This window comes from Dipodomys merriami, unplaced genomic scaffold (genome assembly GCF_024711535.1).
Source record: "Dipodomys merriami isolate MVZ:Mamm:240054 unplaced genomic scaffold, mDipMer1.0.p SCAF_5, whole genome shotgun sequence".
NCBI classification, from domain to species: Eukaryota; Metazoa; Chordata; class Mammalia; order Rodentia; family Heteromyidae; genus Dipodomys; species Dipodomys merriami.
Window position 1 is genome coordinate 74,721,992 of NW_027206068.1, and position 22,178 is coordinate 74,744,169.

The following is a 22,178-nucleotide window of genomic DNA, read 5'->3' on the forward strand; positions in this document are numbered from 1 at the left end:
TTCCAGAGTAACTGTCTCCTGTCTCTTCCCAGGGACAGCGGAGCTGCTTCCCCTCTCCGCTTTCCTGTCACCTACAGAGCCTGGAAGAGCCCCGGGGACAGAGAACTGCGCTGGACAGGGGCAAGGGCCTCCTGCAGGGGCTGGCCCCCATGGTAGGTCCTCTTGGCAGGCTTCGGGAGGCCCTCCCACTCGCTGTCCTCAGCTCCCAGGCTGCATCCCTTCCCTTCTGCCTCTCACCCCCACGTAATCCTGATTCTGACCTGTGGGCCTGTAGCATGTCAGTTTCTCAATGTAGTCTGCAGAAGAAGCTGAGATATCTCTAGAGAGATCCTCTCCTCCGGGGTCTCCCTCTGCCACCACCCAGCTCCTCCTCTCAGCCACCTTGCACAACCAGCCTGCCTGCTACTCCTCAGCTGGTCCATGGGACCGGCCCCAGCAAGCTGGGAGTTAGGGAAGTTCCAGGAAAGGTAGATGGCTGGGCGGTGGAGACAGTCCTCTGCCCTTGAAGGAAAGGAAACCAGAGTAGGAGCTAATGGTGACAGTGAGGGTGAACCCATTACTTGCCCCAGCCCAAACAGGCTGAGCCCTTGGACAGATCACCTAGCCAGGGCCCAAATCCTCTGGATAGTCCAGGATATTGGTCGTTCTTGGCTGTGCCTCCTGTGGCCCGGAGGGTTGCATGAAAGCCTCCATCTGACGGCGCGCACTGAAGTGTGTGGGCCGAGCAGATGCAGGGCGCAGGGCTCACGGTGGCCCCTCTACAGGAGGACAGCCCCAGCACAGCCTACATCTCACCGCCCTGGTGCAGCTGGTGAAGGAGATCCCAGAGTTCTTGTTCAGGGAAGTCAAGGGCACTGAAGATAGCCCTGAGAGCCGGGGAGCCAGCCTGGATGGAGAGCGAGCGAGCCCCAGGGGTAAGTCAGACACGTGGGTGTCCTGTGGGCACAGACAGCCTCTCCACCCCCCGTATGCACCATAGCTGCATACCTACCTGAGCTGGAAGCCCCGCCCCAGGAACTGAGACTGTTGCTAGTCCCGCCCTCTTAGCTCCTGGGGCAGGGAGAAAGGCACAGCAGGGCTTTCTCATGGTGGTATCTGCACAGAACATTCTGTGTTCCCTCCTGTCATCTCCTGCTCTGCAGGGAAGGCGAGCAGCATGAGTGTCACTGTTATACAGAGGAGGGAATGAGTGAGGCGAAAGCTTGGTCTGGGTGGCCAGTTGGACTCTGATGCCTCTTGCCGTCGCATACTCTTCCCACCTCATGAGCTGGGTGTCCTTCCCCAGCCCCACTCGGCCAAGATCCCATCTCCCCCTGCAGTCTACCCTTTGACCCCCTCAGTAGACGGTGAATGAAAGAGGAAGGGGTGAATGAAAGAGGAAGTGGCCGGAGGCTCAGCCAGACGCAGGTCTGACACACCCAGGATTCTGTAGGCTTGGGAGCTCAGTGGTGACGCCTATAGGCCACTGAGTCCAGTCCTGTAGGTGGCGCGTGTCACAGAAGGACCCCGTCTGTGTCTTCCTCTCCCAGCAGCAGCTGTGGCGGCAGAGGCCTGCCCTCCTCCAGGCGTGCTCACCTGCCTTCCAGAGAGGCCCCCGAGCCGCACGGGCCTGGCCACCACACCCGCAGGCAGCTCCTCTTCCAGTGGCCCTCCAGGAGAGCTGGGGCAGGGAAGCCCTCTCCCCATCAGTGAGTCGGACTAGTAGAACAGCGGCAGCTTGCATTGACCTGTGCACTCTTCGTTCTGGTTTCTAGTACTTGGTCTCTGGGATGAGACGATAAGCTCGGCCTCTGGTGTGCAGACCAAAGAGGCTAAATTTTGCTTGGTCCCCAGGGGACCTCCCAGCAGCCCTGACTGCTGAGGGCCTCATGCATCTGCTCAGGGAGTCCTGGGTGATTCTGACATGCAGGCCTGGAAGGGAACTGGCTGTGTGCCCGTGGCTTTAGCCTCAGACGTTCTCATCAAAGCAGCGTGGCTGCACAGCAGGCAAGGTAGCCAGTAGGATGTATTTGGGGTTTCATTTTATCTTGAAAAATTCTTGCAGAGTTTGGATTTGTCTAAATATATTTTTATTAAAAAACATTTTGAGCTAGGCATGGTGGCTCATACCTGTAATCCTAGCTACTAGAGAAGTGGAGAACGGAGAGGATCATGGTTCCTAGACCAACTCCAGGCAGAGAAGTTAGCAAGGCTCCCGCCTCAATAAGTAGGCTTCGCTACAGTGTCACATGCCTTTAATCCTAGCTGTGTAGGAGGATCATGGTCCGAAGCCAGCCTAGCTTCAGAGACCCTATCTGAAAAATAACCTATAGCTAACAGGGTTAGAGATGTGGCTTAAGTGGTAGAGCACCAGCCTAGCAAGTTCAAGGCCATAGTGTTCAATCTCTAGTACCATATGGACTAAAATCGGTATTCCCAATGATCTTACCCTCCTTAGCCCGTGGCTTCACATGTCATCTTGTCCATATGCTCAGGGTTCTGCAGATACTGTTTGAGAACTGTAAGATTGTGGCTGAGGCCAGACATTGCTTGCTGGGCCAGAGGCAGCCAAGGAACTATCTTGGAGTCTGCAGTTAAACTGGATGCACACAGAGCAAGGCCCCCAGCCCTCCCGAGAAGTCCTCTGAAGCCAGCCTCACATAGGCCCAAGTTCCCCAGACTTGGCTTCACCTGAAGATGTTGGGATACCAGAGAGGTCCATCATCATGGAGACCAGATCCTGGGTGACCAGAATCTGGAGCCCAGGCTAGAAAGTTGTCTTCTTCTTCTTTTTTTTTTTTGCTTCTGGTCCTGGTACTTAAACTCAGGGCCTGAGCTCTGCCCCATAGCTTTTTTGCTCAAGGCTGCCACTCTACCCCTTGAGCCACAGCTCCACTTCCAGCTTTTTACTAATTATTTGGCGTTAAAAGTCTCATGGACTTCTGCTCAGGCTGACTTTGAACCTTGATCCTTAGGTCTCAGCCTCCCAAATAGCTAGGATTTCAGGCATGAGACCTTCCTTGTTTTCTATAATAGGAACTGCTGACAAACCTCAGCCTCCTGGAAAGGAAGGCCTGGGTGAGGAGCCCAGCCCTCCCACCTGTAGCCCTAGCCATAGGAAGGGCCAGAGAAGACCGGAGAGAGGGACTGCTGGGCCAGGTGAGCTGTCCAAAGGGTGCCCTGGGGCTGTGTGGGGCAGCAGTGGGGGGCAGGGTGGGGGGAGGAGGGTAGCTCATGCAAGGACATGCCACTGTCCATCTGAACCCCCTCCCCCCATAGCCCAATAAGCAAGCCTTGGAAGACCCCAGGGACTACTGAACACTCGGGCTGTCCCTTAGGACTCCCCTGACGTCCGCGGCCTTACCTCACACAGGAATCTCTCCCAGAAACAGCCCCTTGCAAGGCCTCGTCAACTGCCTCAAAGAAATCCTCGTGCCTGCGCCCCAGCGCACTGAGGCAGCTCTGAGCTTGCAGCCTTCCCTCCCTCCCCGGAGTGCTTCTAAGCACACACAGGTGGAGATGCCCGGGTGCCCGCCCTGGCCAGGTGAGTCCCTGGGTACCTGGCTTCCTCAGGCTGAGGCCCTGAAGCCCATAGGAATGTGGCGCTCTCTGCGCCTGCCTCGCTGCGTCCCTTGGGAACCTCTGTGCTCTGGTGACTCTTACAAAGACTGCATTTAGATCAAGAGGGAACGCAAACTCCGATGCACCCGGGTTCCCCTGTGTTCTTTACTCTTCCCCATGTGGGACTCGGAGGAAAGCCGTGGCACTCAAGTGTCATTTCCTGTTGACACTGGGTGAAGTATGAGAGCGGCCCCTCGGGCTTAGACAGTCCACGGGGAGGGAACACCACCTGGAGTTGCTAAAGCCTGCTGAAGCTCTGCGCCATGTTTGGGATATGCCGAAACCCATTCAGGGTTAGGGTACTCTTCACTGAGTGAGCACCTGCCAGGCATATGGCGGTGCCAGACCCTCCTGCTGGAGGTCACTTGTGCTCAGGACCTGGGAGCTGTGCAGGGCATTGACACCAGCCCATCCCCCACCCCTCAGGTGATGTCCATGCACGCTGGAGGTGCACTTTGCGCCCTGCCCCTTTGCGCCAGCTTCTAGGAAGTGTGTAGAAGGCATATTGAAACCGGGCACTGAGCAGACAGTGGCCCACACAAGCTTAGGGCCTGGGAAGGTTCCCATGTCTGGATTTTGTACACTCCTCACTGCATGCGGGTGCTCCTCGTCCCTGGGCGCAGCGGGTAACATGCACCTCTTCCCATAGTGAAGACCGAGGCGGCCTCGGCGACGGACGACTGTCCCCTCAAGGGTCTGCTCAACTGTCTGAGGGAGATCCCAGAAGCCCGGCACCAGCGTCCCAGCCCCTCAGCACCAGGGGAGCCATGGCCACCCGAGGACACAGGGGCCTGGAAGAGGAATTCTGGAGGTAAAGGTCATTTGCTGGGCTGAGAGGATGCAAGATCATCTATTTGGTCTTCTGCTTTAAGCAGGGCCATGAGTGACCCCTGGTGACAGAAGTCTTAGCCCTGTCCTCTGGGTATGGCTCACAGGAACCAAGTGTTGGAGGTGATTGCTGTGTACATGACGGAAAGCCATGTGCCTCATCGTTGTCCAGAGTGTTTCTTAGAGTGGATGGTGAAAGTTCTAGAAGGAAGGAAAGGATATTAGAGAGGGAAAACACCAAGAAATAGAAAAAAATTGTAGCCCAGTTGACCTTTCAGCTCTAATTATGGCGTGGGGTTCCCCCCACATGTGTGTGGGCCGGATGGGGTCCCTAGGACCTGGGTTCCCCACGTATGTTCACACTGGGTTCACATTTCCATTCCTGTCAGCCCCCCGAGGCACTGAGCTCAGAACACAGCCTGAAGCAGTGCGCTTGAGCAGCCTGCTGGCCGAGGGCTGCTGGCGTGCTAATTAACACCTCTTAGAAAGCTCTGGAGCACCCCTAGAGGGGTTTGGGTGGAAGGAAGAGTGATTGGGGTTACAGAAATGACAGGCCCGAAGCTGATGTAGGCCCTCCGCATGGGAGAACGGCCTCCAGGCCTGCAAATCTGGCTTCCCAGTTCCCGAGGCTGACTTCCCATAGGTCACAGACGCCTCCACACCCCTCCGCCCCGCCCCGGCCCTGGCGGCACATTCCCTGTGGTGAAGGTGGAGGACAGCTGGACCCAGAGCCCCCTGGGGCCTGCATCATGCCAGCTCAGCAGGCAAGGCTACAGTTCCTCCACCGCTACAGACACCAGAAGGGGCCGAGTACCCCTGTGGGGCCCCGCAAGTCAAGGTGAGTCCTGGGTTGTTCATCCTCCTCTTTGGTGGGAACCAGGCCTGAGGTGCCAGCATATACAAAGAAGCTCCTGCCTGGCCTTTGAGCAAAGAGCCAGGCCCTGCCGTGGCTCCTGAGGTCATCCTCGGGCCTGGCCCTTGCCCGGACAGCCTCTGGCTTGAGGACCTTCGTTTGTATTGAGGTGCTAGCAGAGGAAGCTGTCCATGACTCTTCCAGCTCTTCCTTGGGAGCTGGGGACAGCTTTCTTGAATCCCGCTGAAGAAGCAGAGAACAGGTCAAAAGTCCCCCAGGGGGATTTCCTCCTGGCGGGTCCCTGCCAGCTTAGTGCAGGACTTGGCACCTCTGCAGATGGCAAGCTGTGACCGGCCGACTGGCCGGGGGTCGAGCTGGAGCCTGGTAGGCCAGCCGGGGTCCTGCAAGAGAGGGTAACAGGGTAGCTTTTCCTGTCCCAGCCAGCAGGGCCTCAAGCTCACCCCTGGAAGCGCTGGAGGCCTGCCTGAAGGGCATTCCCTCGGCTGGACCATCACCTCCCCAGCTGGTGGCTGCTTCTTGGTCCCGGAGCCCCCAGCCAGGAGATGCTGGGTCTCACAAGCCGGAGCTGCAGCCTCAAGGATCGCACAGTGAAGGTATAAGAACCCAGGGTCTTTGTGCGGGCAGTGGAGAGGTCGGGTCTCCTGGGGTGTATGCTGTTCTTCCTCCAGTCAGCTCCCTGAGTTTGATGAAGGAAGTTGAAGGGCACCCACCCTCTACCCCTCTCTGAGATCGCTTCTCTGGAGTCCTGAGACAAATTGTGTGTGGGAGTTGGGGTTTTCCATCAGTGGCGTGGAGAGCCCCAGTACTTTGGGGCTGAGTCTCCAGGCGCCATCCACTCCCGGGCCCAGCGACCCCTTCTCCAGTGGGCTCTCTGTGACACAGCTCTGCTGCTCCCTGCAGAGGCCACGACGGAGCCCCTGCCACCGCTGGGCCTGCGGGGCTGTGTGAGAGAGGGCCCCAGCCAGCCCCCCGGCCCCCAGGGCACTCCCACCAGCTTCTCCTCCACCAGCAGCATTGACAGCGACCTAGACTTCGGGAGCCCTGGGTACAGCCAGGGCCAGCAGTTTGGAAAAGGTAAGCTGGGCTGACCTGAGGTTGGAGTCCCTCCGGGGAAGGATGGGAGGCCTTGTCTCTGGCAGGCTGCCATGCCCGCTGTCAGAAGTGGAGGTGGGGATGCTGAGGCAGGAGCAGATGCAGATTTGTCTTGGGCTGGGTGACTTGGTTCAGATAGGAGGACAGCTGAGGTCTCTTAACATGTCCTTGTTGCACTGTCCTAGCCATAGAGAAGTGCCTGTAGTACAAAACTGACCTCTGACCTAGAGAGACCACCGTCAGCAATGCACTTGGTGACTTGTGCCCCCTTGGATCCTACCCGGGGGAGCTGTTCCTGGGGACTTGGGACCTTGGGGCCTTACAGGACTCTTCAGCCTCCCCTCTGATCTTTTTTCCCCACCTAAACAATCTGGTCCATCTGGTACCACGGGTGGGTGCCTGTACACCTGCCTTCATTTGTGCCCTGGCACATCCGTTGGCACTGGAAAGGCCAGGGCCACGGCCAGGACTCTGGCTGGGCCAGTGAGGCCCAGAGAGCCAGCCTCAAGGCTTCTTCCTGCCTGAGTCCTCCTGAAAGGGAGCCCCTCCCCCCAAACAAAATTGACTCATCTTTCAGTTTGGGGGGAGAGTTAGACGTATCAGAGTTTGAACTCAGAGCCTCATGCTTGCTATCCTTCATGCTCTACCCCTTGAGTCATGCCTCCAGGCCTACTTTTTGCAGGTTATTTTGCAACTCTTCTGTCCAGGCTGGCCTTGAACCGAAATCCTGCAGATCTCAGCCTCCTGAGCAGCTAGGATTGTAGGCATAAGGCTCTGGCTCCTGACTAATTTCTGGTTTTTAAGAAGCAATAGAATCACATGACTGCTCAGAAACTACAAAAGATTATGTGAAATCTCCTTGCTTCCCCTACCGGCAGCCCTGTCCTGTGCCAGCCGCTGCTCGACTTCATCTCCTTGCAGAGACGCCTGCCTGTGGTCAGGCTCTGTCTCCTCACAGATGGGGATGTACCACACACATCCCCGCCTCACTTTTTGTTTTAAACCTTTGTCCTTGATATCTTTCTACATTTGGTCTTCATAGTCCTTGGCCGCCACACAGAGGTTGAGTCCCTGCGCTGGCACAGAGTGCGGGGTCACTTCCTTTTCATGTGGCTTCTGTGGATGGGCTTGGTGTTCCCAGTGACCCAAACTGCAGGAGACTCCACACTGCCTCTAGAAGCTTCCAGGTGGGCCCCCAGAACCTAGCAGCTCCCTGTGGCAGTCTCTGGCTTCCAGCCTCTGACGGGCTCCCAGTTGTCAGCAGACGCCCCAGGAAGGAATGTGGCCAGTGCTGTCTGCTCCTCTGGGAAGGGCTCTGCCCTCCGGAAGTCCAGCTGAGCCAGTTCCTGTTGCTTGCACTGCACACCCCCACTGGAAATGCAATTTATGCAGTGAGTTTGGTTTTCTTCTCTCTGGCCTTCTGTGGACGAATGTCCTCCTGAGGGTGCGGAAGCCTGCAGTGGTGTGCTCCATGGAGGGCACGTCTGCTTGTTAGGCTGTCCTGTGTGCTAGACAAGCACACAGGTGGTGGCAGCCGGATGTCCTGAGGGACTGGATCCCCCACCCTTGGTGAGGCCCTCCTCACCCTGCCCCCAGCATCCATCCCCAGGCAGTTTTCTGTAGATGGCTGGCACATGCCCTGCTTCTTCCTGTCCAGCCCAAGGAGAGCCACTCCAGAGTCAGAGCTGACAGTTGTTTGGGGCCAGGTCTCCACTGCATCCCTCAGCTACCATGATGGGTCCAGTGCTCTGCCTCCTCTTGCTGCCCTGGACCTGGCAGAGTGCAAGGCTCCCGTGGTCCACACAGCCTGACCTGCAGCCTTCCATGACTACCATGCTTGATCTTCACAGGATACCTGCCAGGAAGTTCCCCGCTCCAGAGCCTAGAGAACTGTCTCAGAGAGATCCCCGTGCCCAGGCTGCAGCCTGCCTGGTCCTCTTCCTCTGCCATGGACAGGGGACTGAGGAGGACGGAGCCCAGGAACTGGACAGCAGACAAGGAAGGTAACTCAGTGGGGCCACAGATGCCCGTGATTTGGACTGGATGGCTCCCATTCGGCACCCTGGGCACTGCTGTGCTCCCAGCATCCCGTGGACCTATTTATACGTGAGCCAAGAAGGTGCTCCAGAAACTGCACTGGGAGGAGATTTTTATTGGGGCCAGAAAGCCAGATAGACTGTGCAGCACACATTGACTCACTGGCAAGTGGGTGCACCACCATCTGCTCTCCACCACCCAGCCCCGAGACGGGGCCCCGTGTCTTCATCCTGGCCATCTCAGACCTGGTGCGAGACCTCAGAAACTGAGCTCACAGCTCCCGGGTTGGGAATAGAGATCCTGGAGGATTTGGACCACAGAGCAGGCCATTCCCAGGCCTGACACTTGGCTGTGGTAGAAATTCTCTGTCCATTCCTCTGTGGCCCCACAGGGTTGACAGGCCTCTTGGCATCTCATTAAAACAGGACTAAGGGCTGAGGCCTGTGAGCCAGCCCGTCTCAGGCAGGGTGGGGGAGAAGTGCCCACCAGGAGCCTCCGTCTAGCCAGCCCGCAGGCCTTCACCTCCAGCTGCATGACTACCTGCCACCAGCGAAGGCCCAAAGATCCAGGGCCCCCCAGGCCAGGCCCGTGGAGGTGGCTGCAAGATGGTGAGCTGCCCCTGGTATTTACTGGCACTTTTTTTCCTCCTTTCCCTTCTCTGGGTACTTCCGTCCCTTCCCTGCCTCACATTGCTTGCAGAGAGGGTAGAAGCAGGGAACCACATAAGCCAGGGGAGGTTGAGAGTACAAAGTCAGACAGGAAGGGGCAGGAAGAACAGTGCTTTTTCTATCCATTGGCTCTCTCCAGAGGAACCCCGCCCACTGCAGTTGTAGACAGCCCTACCTGTATGCCTTCCCAGGTCCTTGCAGAGGGGGCAGGATGATGGCATAGCTTATCCCGGGTTTCTAGCCCTCCTACAGGCAACAACTGGCCCTCACCAACCTGCTGCTCCAGCATGGTGCTGGGCACAGGGTGGGTCTGTGGCAAGGGGTGGGGGGTGGAAGGTAGAGGAAGCTGCTGGGGGAGTAGGAGGAGCTGCTGGGGGGCGGGGGTGCATAGAGGGAGTTGCTGGGGGGGTGGAGGTCACTTCTGAGGTGGGGGGGTAAAGGGAGCTTCTGGGGTGTGGGGAGCTGCTGCCTTGCCTAGAAGATGGGGATTTGGCTAGAACTTGGCCACTAACTTGACCTCTCCTGAGGTCTTGAAAGTTCCTCAGCTTACTTTCCAAAGCATCCAGGGACTTGGCCAGACTCTGACTTTTCTTCTATGTGGAAAGTGAGCCGTTACAGCCTACCAGAACCTGGGCTGAGCCAAAAGGGGACCGGCCTCTGTGCCCAGTCTCTGAGACAGAGTCCTGGCTGCCATTGGGTGATGGCTCCCTCAGGGGATGGCAGCCTTCAGGGATGGACAAGGGCTTTTGTCATTGACACAGGGACAGCCACCATGCCCTCCCCCCTGCACTGCCTGGAGAGCTCTCTGAAGGGGATCTTGCCTATGAAGCCCTTGCGCTTTACCTGCTTGGCCGGCCCTGGCCCCAGCCCCAGCCCCTGCTCTAGCTTGAGTCTCAGCAGCTCTGATGGAGAAGACCTGAGGCTGGATCCCGAGCTCTGGCAGCCACCCCTCCAGGGTAAGCCTGCTGGGAAGGGCGGGGTGGGGGGTGGTGGCTCTGAGAAGAGTCAGCACGCTGAGACCAGCTCATTTTTGATGCAGAGAGAGACCACGTTCCCAGCTGCAAGCATCCTCTCTCTGTGTCCCCTGCCCCGGGAGGGTCTCCCAGAGGTGGCGGCGGCGGCGGCGGTGGCGGCAGCAGCAGCAGCTGTGTTGGGGGACACCCTGAGGGACCACAGCCCAAGGACTATGGCAGCCTCAGTACAGGTGAGCCTGCAGTCTTCCTGGGCAGGCAGCTGCACATCTCCAGAGGGCCGGGAATCCAGATAGTTCTCTGAACCCTACCGGTCACCGCCTGGCTCTCACCAGAAAGCATTCTCCAGTCATTGTGCTTTAGTTTCCTGTAAAGCAGCTGAGCCAGAGCTTGGGTCCCTGAGCCAGGGGCTCAGAACAGGGCTTGTTAGTGTTTCTATGGGGAAATCTTGGCAAACCACCTAATATATATACCATGCCCTATGCACTTATTAATATATGTGTGTATGCAGTATTGCTGTGTAACATTTTTTTAAGCTTGGCAGTCAATAAAAGTGGGAATTCTCAGTGCCAGAGCACTGGCCTTGCATGCCCAAGTCCTCAACACCACTGGCCAGGCTGCCCCAGGCTGCCTCGTTTCTCCATCAGGCTGAGATCCAGTGTTTTTTTTTTTTTTTTTTTTTTCCCAACAGGAAAAACAGAAGAGGGGACAATGGAGGTCAGGTCCCTGCCACCCAGGGGAGAAGAGGGTGCAGAGAGCCCTGGCCATCCTGGCCCTCTGTGCAGTGGTGGAGAAGTAGGTAGGGGCCAGGGAAGTGGTCAAGGGAGGACGGCGGCATTCCCAGGCCTGGACCCTAGGCTGGGCCATGCTTTCCCATGCCCTCTGGGGCCTAGTGGAACGTGGAATACACAGGGCACACATGGCCCAGCAGGCTGTCCACCAGAACAGTTAGGCTCCTTACATCTTGCATCTCATTTAATTACTGCTTAAAAATGGGAAGGTAGATATATTTTTGAAGCCACCTTAAGAATATCCTTGCGGGGGGGCTGGGAAGGTAGCTCAGCGGTAGAGTGCATGCCTTGCAAGCATGAGGCCCTGGGTTCGATTCCTCAGCACCACATAAACAGAAAAAAAAAAAAAGAATATCCTTGCGGGCTGGGAAGGTGGCTTAGTGGTAGAGTGCTTACCTAGCATGCATGAAGCCCTGGGTTTGGTTCCTCAGTACCACATAAATGGAAAAAGCTGGAAGTGGTGCTGTGGCTCAGGTGGTAGAGTGAGCCTAGCCTTGAGCAAAAGAAGCCCAGGGACAGTGCCCAGGCCCTGAGTTCAAGCCCCAGGACTGGCATCAATAAAAAATAAGAATGTCCTCATGTGGGGGGGGCTGTGCAGAGCAATATGTGTCCTTGTCCCAGGCTTACCATGCTCTTCCCACAGAGGCCACTGGGCATTCTAGTCCTGCCCCACGGCCAGAGGAATATCCTGTGCCCAGAGAGGAAGAAGAACCCAAGGGCCTGGAACCAGGACACGGAACACCCCACGTTGCAGGTGAGCTGGGGGCTGCCCTGCCCCGCTGTGCAGAGCCGAGCCCGGGTCCCCAGCCTGGGGAAGGACACACCCTTCAAGCTCATCGTCTGGTCATGGCAGGAAGTCAGTGCCACTGCACGATGCTGCTTGGGTACATGTTTCACTTCGGTGCTTGTCACAGAAATCACAGGAACTTTCCCCAAATCCCAAGTTGGGGGTTTGAAGGAACTTTAGAAAATCAATGGTAGCTCATGCCTGTAGTCCTAGCTACTCAGAAGAGACTGAGATCTGAGGATCAGAGTTTGAAGCCAGCCTGGGCAGGAAAGTTCTTGAGGCTATCTCCAATAAACTACCAAGAATCTAGAAATGGAGCAGTGGCTCAAGTGGTAGAGTGCTAGCCTTGATTAAAAGAAGCTCAAGGACTTCCCAGGCCCCAGGGGACACACACACACACACACACACACACACACACACACACACACACACACACACACACACACACACACACACACACACACACACACACACACACACACACACACACACACACACACACACACACACACACACACTCTCTCTCTCTCTCTCTCTCTCTCTCTCTCTCTCTCTCTCTCTCTCTCTCTCTCTTTTTCTCTGAGGGAATCAAACCTAGTACAGTTGAATAACCTGGCCCCCCTACTCTCTCTCTCTCTCTCTCTCTCTCTCTCTCTCTCTCTCTCTCTCTCTGAGGGAATCAAACCTAGTACAGTTGAATAACCTGGCCACACACACACACACTCTCTCTCTCTCTCTCTCTCTCTCTCTCTCTCTCTCTCTCTCTCTCTCTCTCTCTCTCTCTCTCTCTCTCTCTCTCTCTCTCTCTCTCTTCTCTCTCTGAGGGAATCAAACCTAGTACAGTTGAATAACCTGGCCAAGGCCATCCAGAGCACTTTGGTTTTATGTCACACATTGTTCTGTGGTACCACCATGGAGACAAGCAGAGGGCAAGGCTCTGGTGCTCGCAGTATCTGGCCTCAACGGTAGGGACTGTGTGTGTGTGTGTGTGTGTGTGTGTGTGTGTGTGTGTGTGTGTGTGTTTGAGTCCCATGTCTGTAGTGTGTGTGTGTGTGTGTGTGTGTGTGTGTGTGTGTGTGTGTGTGTGTGTGTGTGTGTGTGTTGAGTCCCATGTCTGTAGGAGCTCTGGCTCCCCTCAAGCGTCAGGCTTCTGTTAAGAGCTCTAACCTGAGGTGAGCCTTACCCCTGAGATGCTTTATTTTGTATTTTGGCTTTATTTTTTGTTTTCTTTTTGAGAGAAAGTCTTTCTGTATTAGCTTAGGCTGACCTTGAACTCCTGATGCTCTGCATCAACTTCAGATCCTCAACTAATTAGAGAAATTGTCCACACACCTGGGCCACTCGGGCCACTACCTTTCCTTCCCATCTGCATCCCCAGAGGTGTTGCTAAATTAGACAAGGGCAGAACTCCTCCATGGCTCAGGGAAATGGGAAAACAGATTTCTCTGCCCAGTCTGGGATCTGTGAGTTAAGACTAGCAGGGGCCAAGTCCTTCCTGGGTGGCTTGCCTAGCAGTAAGATCAATTCAGTTATCATTTTAAAGTAACTTACATGTAGCCGGGCGCCAGTGGCTCAGGCCTGTAATCCTAGCTTCTCAGGAGGTTGAGATCTGAGGATCATGGTTCAAAGTCGGCCCAGGCAGGAAAGTCAATGAACCTCGTACCTACAATAAACCACCAGAACACCGAAGTAGCATTGTGGCTCAAGTGGTAGAGCGCTCACTTTGTGCTGAAGAGCTAAGGAATAGCTCCAGGACCAGAGTTCAAGCCCCATGACAGACCAAAAAAGAAAAGGTGGGGGGGAGTTTACATGTCTAAATGTGGTCAGGCATGTAAGCCAATGCTCAGGAAGCTGAGACAAAAGGGTTGGGATTTTGAGGCCAACCTGACCTGAATGAGGGAGTTAGGAGAGGTAGAGCTCTATGATTTGATTGTAGCCAAGAAGTGGTGGCCCCAAGGAAACTCGTGGCTTGTCACCTAGCTACACAGCTGGGCCTTTTACCACTGGCTGTCTGCTCCGGGCAGATACTCTGGGGGTTATTCAGTCCCAGTGCTAGAACAAGGACTCACTGCTTCTTTTCCTGGGAGGTGGGAAGCCACCATCTTGGGAAGGATAGCTGGGTCTCCATGGAAATCCCCTCTGGCTGAGGAGCCCATTGGTGTGGTGAATGTGAAAAACAGCCGGTTTTGATGTCACAAGGGCAGGCAGCAGTATTCTCAAGTTTGTGTCACTTCCCATCCCCAGTTCTGTAGAAACAGACTTGGGGTGACAGGAGACTGACCACACTAGATGAGGGGTCTCCTTAGGTTGGGGGAGAGAAGGTCTTTGTAGCCTAAGCACTCTTAGCGGCCCTTGCTCTGGTTTCAGATCCATCCCAAGGTGAGCTGCTGTCCAAGGACCCCCTGGAACCTCCCAGCAAGTCCCCCCCACCCACAGCTGCCCCTCACCTGCCGCCGTGTCCCTGTGGGGGGGCCCTGCAGCAAGAGCTGCGCAGCCTCGGTGCTGCTCTCGAGGCGAAGCTGGACCGGCTGGCTGCGGCCCTCGTGGGCCTGACTCAGGAAGTGGCCACCATGAGGACCCAGGTGGACCGGCTGGGGAGGCGGCCCCGGGGGCCCGGGCCCAAGCCATGGGCCCTTCCTCGGGGACCTCGGTGGGCCAGTGGTCTGGGTCACAGACACCTGCCCTACTGGAGACAGAAGGGCCCCACCAGGCCTAAACCAAAGATCTTGCGGGCCCAGGTGGAAGGTGGCAGGGCAGCTGACCTCCAGGGCCTCTCCAGAGGGAAGGCCTACCTGGTGCCTCCACCGCCTCCAGCTGCTCCTCCCACAGAACCTTCCAGGCCCAGCATCAGCCCAGCCCAGCAGCCCCCCTCTTCAGTACCCAGCTGCCACGCTGCGCTGCCTGGGCAGCCCCTCCTTGGACACACTGGGCGCCACCAGAGCCCTCCCCCACCCTTAGTACCTGCTGCCTTGTCTCCTCGGGTGACCCCCCCTGCAACCAGTTCGGATACAGACCCGCTGACTTCAGGGGTATCACCGATCAGCACCCCAAACAAGCCCAAGGAGCCAAGCAGCCTTGTGGGGGGAGGCCTCCGGGAGGACCTGTGGGGTGGTGAACACCGGGACCCACGGTGGGGGGCCCATTAGCTACTCGCTGTCAGTCAGCTCCTCTTCCTGGCATGCCCACCCGGGCAGCCTCTGTCGGGTTCCATCTCCCGCCGGGCCCTCAGCCCTGCTCCTGGACCCCCAGACCCATGGTGGTGTCTGCGCTCAAGGCCCCGTGGGGATGTTTCTAGCCACACCTCAGGGTTTCTTGGCTCAGGGTTGGCCAGACGCTCCCCTGACCTCTCCAGAGCCATCCCGCGGTGGGCCAGTGGCATGCGCAGCATGGCCATGAGGCACCCCCCACCAGCCCCTCCTGATCGCCAGCACAGATCTCCTTTTGGAAGAACCAATCTGGTTTAAACCGGATTTACTCACGGATTCTAGAACATGAGCTACTAAAGAAAGGCCCTTGGCTCCCATCCAGTAGTGCTCAGCGGGACCCACGTGGGGGGCGTGGCTGACATGATTGTGTCACCAGTACCGCCAGAGCGCGCGCGCACACACACACACACACACACACACACACACACACACACGCATTGTACTTGTCTCCCGGGGCTGTGTATAAAGTGCTACCGACTTAACCAGCATGGGTGGCTTAAGCTAGAAGCTCCAAGTGAAGGTCCTGTGGGGGTTAGTCCTGCCTGCGGGCTCTGGGGAGGGGTCTGCCCCAGGCCTCTGTGCCCCTAGGTGGCTAGCTTCATATTCACATTTATCTCCAAAGCCCCCTTGGGACAGGGCACTGGTTTTATTGGATAGGGCCCACTGGTAAGCTCGTTCAAACCATGTGAAGACCCCTTCCCCCTCTGCAGGGCGAGGGCTTCGGCCTATCAGCACACAGGGCACCATTCACATGGCACTGCCCAGGCTGCTTCCACCCCGGTGAGATCCATGCCTGCCCCCAGCCCCACGTCCAGTGTCTGGTGTGCATTGCGGCGGGTCTGCCCTTTTAACGCACTTGTCCTTACCAGAGCCGGAGCTCAACCTCTTGGGTTGATTGAATTCCCTATTTAATCAGGAATTTTCTGAACTGTGCCTATACGTTTGGTACCTGAGGAAGGCCTGGTGTGCTGTGCACTGCGTGGTTTAGCCTTGCCACCAGGACCCTGGGGGGGGCCAGTGCTGGTGCCAGGACCGCATAAGCAGCCCCTGTGGCTGCTTTGCCCATGCCTCCCCCAAATCAAGAGTTGTGAGACCGCTGGGCCTCCATCAGTGTGGGTGGGAAGCCCCCCCGAGGGCTGGGGAGTGCAGCACGGCACACGCAAGTGTTTTCAGGACTAGGTTTCAGAGAAGGGTCCACTGGATAGTCATGATTTGTGGGATGTGTGTGTGCGCATGCACGCGCGCGCACGTAAGTCGGTACTGGGTCTTGAACAGACTTTGCACTCTCCTGCAATGGTTTTGCTCAAGGCTGGCACTCTACCACTTGAGCCACACCTCTACTTAGGAATATTTCCAATCGTGTAAGGAGGATGCTGACTGAAGCAAATGACCCGGCCTGAAGCTGGGTGGTGGCAAAGAACAGAAGGGCAAACTCTCCAACCCTGGAGAGCTGAGCAGGCCCAGCTCCTTTTCCAGCTGAGCCCAGAGGGCGGTGCTTGGCTCCTTCCATGTCAGTAGGAAGATTCAGGGTATAGGCAGCCATGGCCAGGAGGAGAGTTCTGTTCGCCAGGCCTGGATCCTCCACTTCTACCGTATGACAGAGCAGTTGGGCTCTAGGCTCAACAGATGGCAGGTGCAAGCCCTGTGCTTGCTCGTATAAGTGAACAAACCAGCCCAGGCTCACACAGCTTTCAGCCAGCGGGGCTAGGAAGTAGCCAGACCCCTCCTCTCAGGGCTGCCAGCTGGTGGTGTGGCACAGACATCACCCTACCTGTGCCTGCTTGAAATAAACAAGGCGACAGCCAAGCCCGGCCTGGGCAAGCCGCAGCGAGCGGGACCGGGCAGTACGCTCAAGAAGCTCAAGGTTGTGGAATCTGAATACCTAAGTGGTAAGTTCCGTGTGGCTCGCCTCATTCTGCGCAGGCCCACAGGTACCCCGGCTGTTAGCTGCAGAGGTTGTGGAGTCACGGACTTGGTGAGAAGTCTGCAGTGTAGGGGTTGGCGCCGTAGCTAGCTCCTGTACAGGGTTGTTTTGAAGAGGAGGTGAGGCTGCTTTGATTTGGGAGCATTTTTCATTTTTTCCTTTTAGATTTTTTTTTTTTAGCATTTCCTGAGTATTCATATTTTTTTCTTATTTAAAAAACATAAAGGTGATGTACAGAGGGGTTACAGTTACCTAAGTCAGGTAAAGAGCCATCCTTCCCTCTCCGTTTTTCCTTCCCATCCCCCCATGTCATAGTTCATTTCCCACTTAGTGTCTAGTAAGGACCACTGCTGCATTTGTTCACCCTCTGTCCCTCCATTTCTGTGCCCACACTTGTCCTCCCAGAGACAGATTAGCAAGACAAATAACAAAAACCCTCCATTTCCTGGAGTTCATTTCAATAAATATTATTTTATGATTAGAAGTATATAGGCATTGTACCTTTGTGGGGGAACTTCTTAAATTAACCAAAGGCCTAGAATTTGGGGAGCCTGGAAGGTCCTCAGTCTGCCTGCCACCATCCTGGAAACTGGCCACAGGCCTGGCCTGAGTGCCAGTCTTCCCTCCATCCCCACCTAGCTGCCCTGTGTCAGCCTGAGGCTGGTGCGAGGCTCACCCAAATCCTGCTTCCGACGTGAGTGGACTTCCCCGCCCCCATGGTCCCGCGGCCACTGCTGAGCCTTCCGACCGGTGGGGCAGGTGCTAAATTACATCGAGGAGCTTGGATCCCTAAAGGAGCCAGGCCTGGGCCAGACTTTGCCCCCCTCCCCCTCTCGGTACTGGGGTTTGAACCCCATACTTGCTGGGCAAGTGCTCTACCACTTGAGCCTCGCCTCCAGTCCTTAACACTTACTCTTAACCTTTTGGTGTCTTTGTATTTTAGACATTGCTCCCCTAAGTATCCCATCATTCATCTGACAAATTAACCCATCTTAAAGTGACAGGATTAGGCTGGGCACCGGTGTCTCACGCCTATAATCCTAGCTACTCTGGAAGCTGAGATCTGAGGATTGTGGTTCAAAGCCAGCCCAGGCAGAAAAGTCTGTGAGATTCTTACGTTCAATTAACTACTCAAAAAACTAGACGTGGAGCTACCCTTGAGCAAAAATAGAGTTCAGGGACTGCACTCAGGCTCTGAGTTTAAGCCCCATGACTGACAACATCACCAAAAAAGTGACTTGTTACTGATATATCTAGGTTTGAACAAACATACCATTTTATTTTGTGCTTTCTGTTGGTCTCACCTGCTCAAGGTTGTTAGGTTTGCTTTGTGGGTTGGGGTATTTCTCCCCTCCCCTCCTCTCTGCCTTAGGCATTGACAGAGTTTTGAAGTTTTTTTACTTACATATTTTCTTTTCTCCCTGCCCCCCTTAGCCTCAAAATTTAGAAGACTGAAAGGAAAAACATAGCAAAGTTCACAATCATATTTGGAAGATTTTTAGCACGTCTCAGAGTTGATGAAAACAAGACAGGAAAGAAATAGAAAATCTGAACAAGTCAGTTAACAAATGTGTCCTCCCGGAAGAAAGTGTAGAACAAGTCCCCTGTAGACTGCACGCTTTTCTCAACGTAGCTACAAACACTGACCTGACAAAGTCCTAGAGGAAGTTTAAGCAAACTTACCATGGTGTTTATTCCCCGCCTGCCTTTGCTTCGTGGTATGGAGCCCTGTACCGCTTACGCCACCCTACCAGCTCCTTTGTATGTTGGTTGTTTTCTAAGATAGTGTCTTACTCTATGCCCATGCCAGTTTGGACTGTGATTCTCGTATTTGTGCTTCCTCTTGTCACTGAGGATGGCAAGAGAGCCTCACTGTGCAGAGCCATTGTGCTTTGCCGGTAGCTGGGATAGCAGCCATTGGTTGAGATGAATCCTTGAGAACATTTTGGCCAGACTGGCCTCAAGCTATGATCCTCCAGATCTCTGCCTCCCCAATATACATTTTATCTCTAAAGGTAAAATTCAGTAACAGCACACACAACACCCAGAAATTTTTAATGTTCAAGAAATGAGAATTATTGCTAAAGTACTGTATACATGAATGAGGAAATCAAATGAGCATTAGAAATGTTTTGAACTGTAAGAAAGAGCCACACATTAAAACTTGCCAGGTAAGGCTACATCAGCACTTTGGCATGAGGGAGTGCGTGAAAAGAGAAAGGCTGGGAACTCACAGGAGTTACAGGTAGTAAGCAGTCTCAGGAATGAAAGCAGCTCCACTCATGCTGCAGGAAGTCGGAAGGCAACAAGTAACTTTGCCCCAAACTTGAAGATTTAAATATAAGACTTCCACAGGAATACAACTTCATACATTATTCACACTTATTAACACTTAAGGTATGAAATAAAGGATTTCCTCATTATTTCCACACACAGATATAATCTGCTTGGACCATATTTACCCTCCTCATGGCTGAACCCCTCCCAGTCACCAGCCGCCTTCACTCCATTCTTTTCCTTAAAATCTACATTGCGTGTATCAGAGAAAACATGTTTGTCTCCCCAAGTCTGGCTTATTTCACTTAGCCCAATGTTCTCCATGGTGTTCCATCCATTTTCCTGCAAATGACATGATTCCATTTTTATTTATGGCCTTGTAATATTCCATTGTGTGTATATATCACATCTTCTTTAGCCAGTGCCCACTGTCAGGCACCTAGGCTGATTGCATAGCTTGACTGTTGTGAATATAACCACAATAAACATGGGTGTGCAGGTGTCTCTACGGTATGCTGGCCTGTAACTCCGCCAGGTATACACCCAAAAATGTTATAGCAGGATGTTATAGGAGGTTTTGTTGGCGGTGGTTTTTGTGTTAGGTGGTGATACTAGGTTTGAATTCAGGGCCTCACATTTGTTAGGCGGGTGCTTTGCCTCTTGAACCAAGCCACCAGCCCTTTTTTACTTCAGTTATCTTTTGGATATGGCTTCAAGTTTTTGCCTTGGGCCAGCCTCAGACCACATCCTCCTACCTATACCTTAACAAGCAGCTGGGATTACTTGTGCACCACAGCACACCTATTTGTTGAGATAAAGTCTCACTAACTTTTTCCCTAGGCTGACCTCAAACTGTCATCCTCCCAACCTTTGCCTCTGCTGGGCTTATTATTTTAGAACTATTTTAGGAGCCTCCATACTGACTTCCATACTAGCTGCAGTACTTTATATTCTTACCCACTGCGTATAAAGGTTTCTTCCCGGACACCTCTGCCCTCACCAGCAGCTGTTGTTTTCTTGCCAGCCATTCTGATGGGTGAAATGGAAGCTCTGCTGTCATTTTGAGTTGCATTTCTGATAGCCCAGGATGCTGAACATGTCATGTCTGGATGTATTTATTGGCCATTTGTACTCACTGGTGCACCCGGGCTGGTTTACATTGTGTCAGCGTCTCATTCCCCTTCTCCCCAGGCTGGTGTTGGAGCTGTTCTCTCCTTTTTCACCTTCCAGTGAGCATGCCACCATCTTACCCCAGGATCAAGAATACATTTTGAAACTGACTCAAAAAATTACAGAAAACCTGAATAGTCCTATAGCATTGAAAAAAAATTACGTCGGTCATGAGACATTTTTCCACAAAAGGAACTCCACGCCCAGAGGCTTTGGGAAAGTTCCATCTCCCATATAAAGAGGAAACCATCCCAGAAACGTCTTACTCCAGAGAATAAACAGACACAGAATTCTCTCATTTTATGAGACTAGTGTGACCTTGGAAGCAAAACTTGAAAAGGGCTGCCCAAGAGAAGAAAATCACCGACCTGCCTCAGACAGCGTACAGGGAGGCACGCGCCGCTTCACATGTTTGCTTCATTTCAGACGAGTTCAAAATGCCATGCCAGTCCTATGCCAGGGCCCTAGGGTAGTGACTATAGTCTCCAGGTAGGCTTGTGGCACAGGGACCACAGAGTCCGTGTGTGGAAGGCCCCCTAGCGTCTGCTGTCCATGTCCCCGTCTGAAAATCATGTCACTGGCCTTTTCCCCCCTCCCTGCCCTGTCCCCCTCACCGCTGTAATGAAAGTTAGTTCTCTAAATCCCAGTCCCTTGAAAATTTTCAACTAAGAAACTAATCCATTCTACTGACTCTTCCAGAAATTTCCAATTGACTTTCAGGCCATTGTAAAAAGAAAAGGAAGCTATTCTAGGCATGAAATGTCCACTACTGTCCATCAGACCACAAAGAGACTTCTACAAGTCAGACCAGGTTGGGAGCAGCAGGAGCTGGCCTTTCTCGGTTTGTCTCCGGGGAAGAGCTGGTGGAAGCGAGGGGCCTGGGAGCCATCTGCAGGGAAGGGGAAGCAATTACAAACTGGAGCCCCAGCTCCAGGGGATTGAAAGGAAAATGGAGACATTCCATTTTATTTTCCATGTCCCTTATCATAGCTTCCCATCCCTATTACAGCTCTAAGGGGGACTTCAAGTCTGTGTGAAGCCATCTTGTGAATGCTACTGGATAGGAACGGACATAACCGTGGAGGATTTTCGGGTACTGTGGGTGGATAAAAGAACTTACCAACCAACACAAGCAAGTGGAAGCCCGTGTAGGGCTGGCGTGCTGCGCTATGAGGCGAGGAGGGGTTTGTGAGTACAGAACAAAGCGAGAGCGAAGCAGAAGCACATCCTCCAGCAGAAGGGTGGGAATACTTGGGGCTTGGAGGGGGGGGGTAGAGGGGAGGGCGGGAAGGGGGGGTGGGTCCCAGTTCCTCAAGGCTCTATCCGGGTCTGTAGAGATAGGAATCGCCAGTCCTGGAAAACTGGGTTATGTGTCAGAACTCTCCAAGACCGGGCTATGTGTCACGGCTCCTCCCACAAGTCAAGCAGTGGGGAAGGGGTGGTCTTGGCCTGTCCGATTGGGCTCCAAAGGCTGCAGGTCAGCAAGACCTGCTGTGTGTCACCAGTCATTCTGTCCATGTCAGCAGACTAGCCAAACCCTGCGTCCCAGCCATCAGGCTTCCTAAGGCCCTGTCCAGCCACCACATCACACACGTAGTTAGCCCTGCCAGGTGTTTCTTCCTGAAGCAAAGCTTGGTCTGGCTGCCACTTTGCTGGGGGACAGCGGGAAAGGGGGACAGGGGCAGAAGGAGAAGGCCTGCACATTTCACAACTCCCCCCCCCATTGGCTGCAGAACCAAGTCAGTGCCTCAGACTGGTATGCAAGCCTTCCAGCAGCTGGCCCCTCCTTTGTCAAACCACCTCATGTCTCACTGTGTCCTCATACACAGCTTGCACTTTGCCAGCCGGAACTGCTCCTAATACCTTATGCTTTCCAGAGCCCACGCACTCCTCCATGGCTTCCCCTGCCAGAAAGCCCCTCCTGCAACTACTCAGCACTGTGAAATCTCAACT

At 54.5% G+C, this 22,178-nt stretch overlaps 1 protein-coding gene across 9 annotated transcripts in view; it reads left to right on the forward strand.

Moving 5' to 3' along the window:
• The window catches only part of Krba1 (KRAB-A domain containing 1), a 31,284-nt gene that overhangs the window by 7,901 nt on the left and 1,205 nt on the right, over positions 1–22,178 (forward strand). For 3 of the 9 annotated variants that reach the window (XM_069997003.1, XM_069997005.1, XM_069997009.1), the window contains exons 3-18: positions 33–152; positions 765–914; positions 1,530–1,688; positions 3,016–3,138; positions 3,353–3,523; positions 4,250–4,411; positions 5,072–5,266; positions 5,722–5,895; positions 6,203–6,376; positions 8,245–8,397; positions 8,857–9,039; positions 9,861–10,055; positions 10,139–10,303; positions 10,762–10,869; positions 11,505–11,615; positions 14,016–19,820. In XM_069997003.1, coding sequence (XP_069853104.1) covers positions 33–152; positions 765–914; positions 1,530–1,688; positions 3,016–3,138; positions 3,353–3,523; positions 4,250–4,411; positions 5,072–5,266; positions 5,722–5,895; positions 6,203–6,376; positions 8,245–8,397; positions 8,857–9,039; positions 9,861–10,055; positions 10,139–10,303; positions 10,762–10,869; positions 11,505–11,615; positions 14,016–14,794 — 3,122 coding nt within the window. In that variant the 3' untranslated portion in view covers positions 14,795–19,820. Of the gene's footprint in view, positions 1–32; positions 153–764; positions 915–1,529; positions 1,689–3,015; positions 3,139–3,352; positions 3,524–4,249; positions 4,412–5,071; positions 5,267–5,721; positions 5,896–6,202; positions 6,377–8,244; positions 8,398–8,856; positions 9,040–9,860; positions 10,056–10,138; positions 10,304–10,761; positions 10,870–11,504; positions 11,616–14,015; positions 19,821–22,178 lie in introns of those variants that run through there. The other 6 variants (XM_069997006.1, XM_069997004.1, XM_069997007.1 and 3 more) reach the window with 5 other exon arrangements.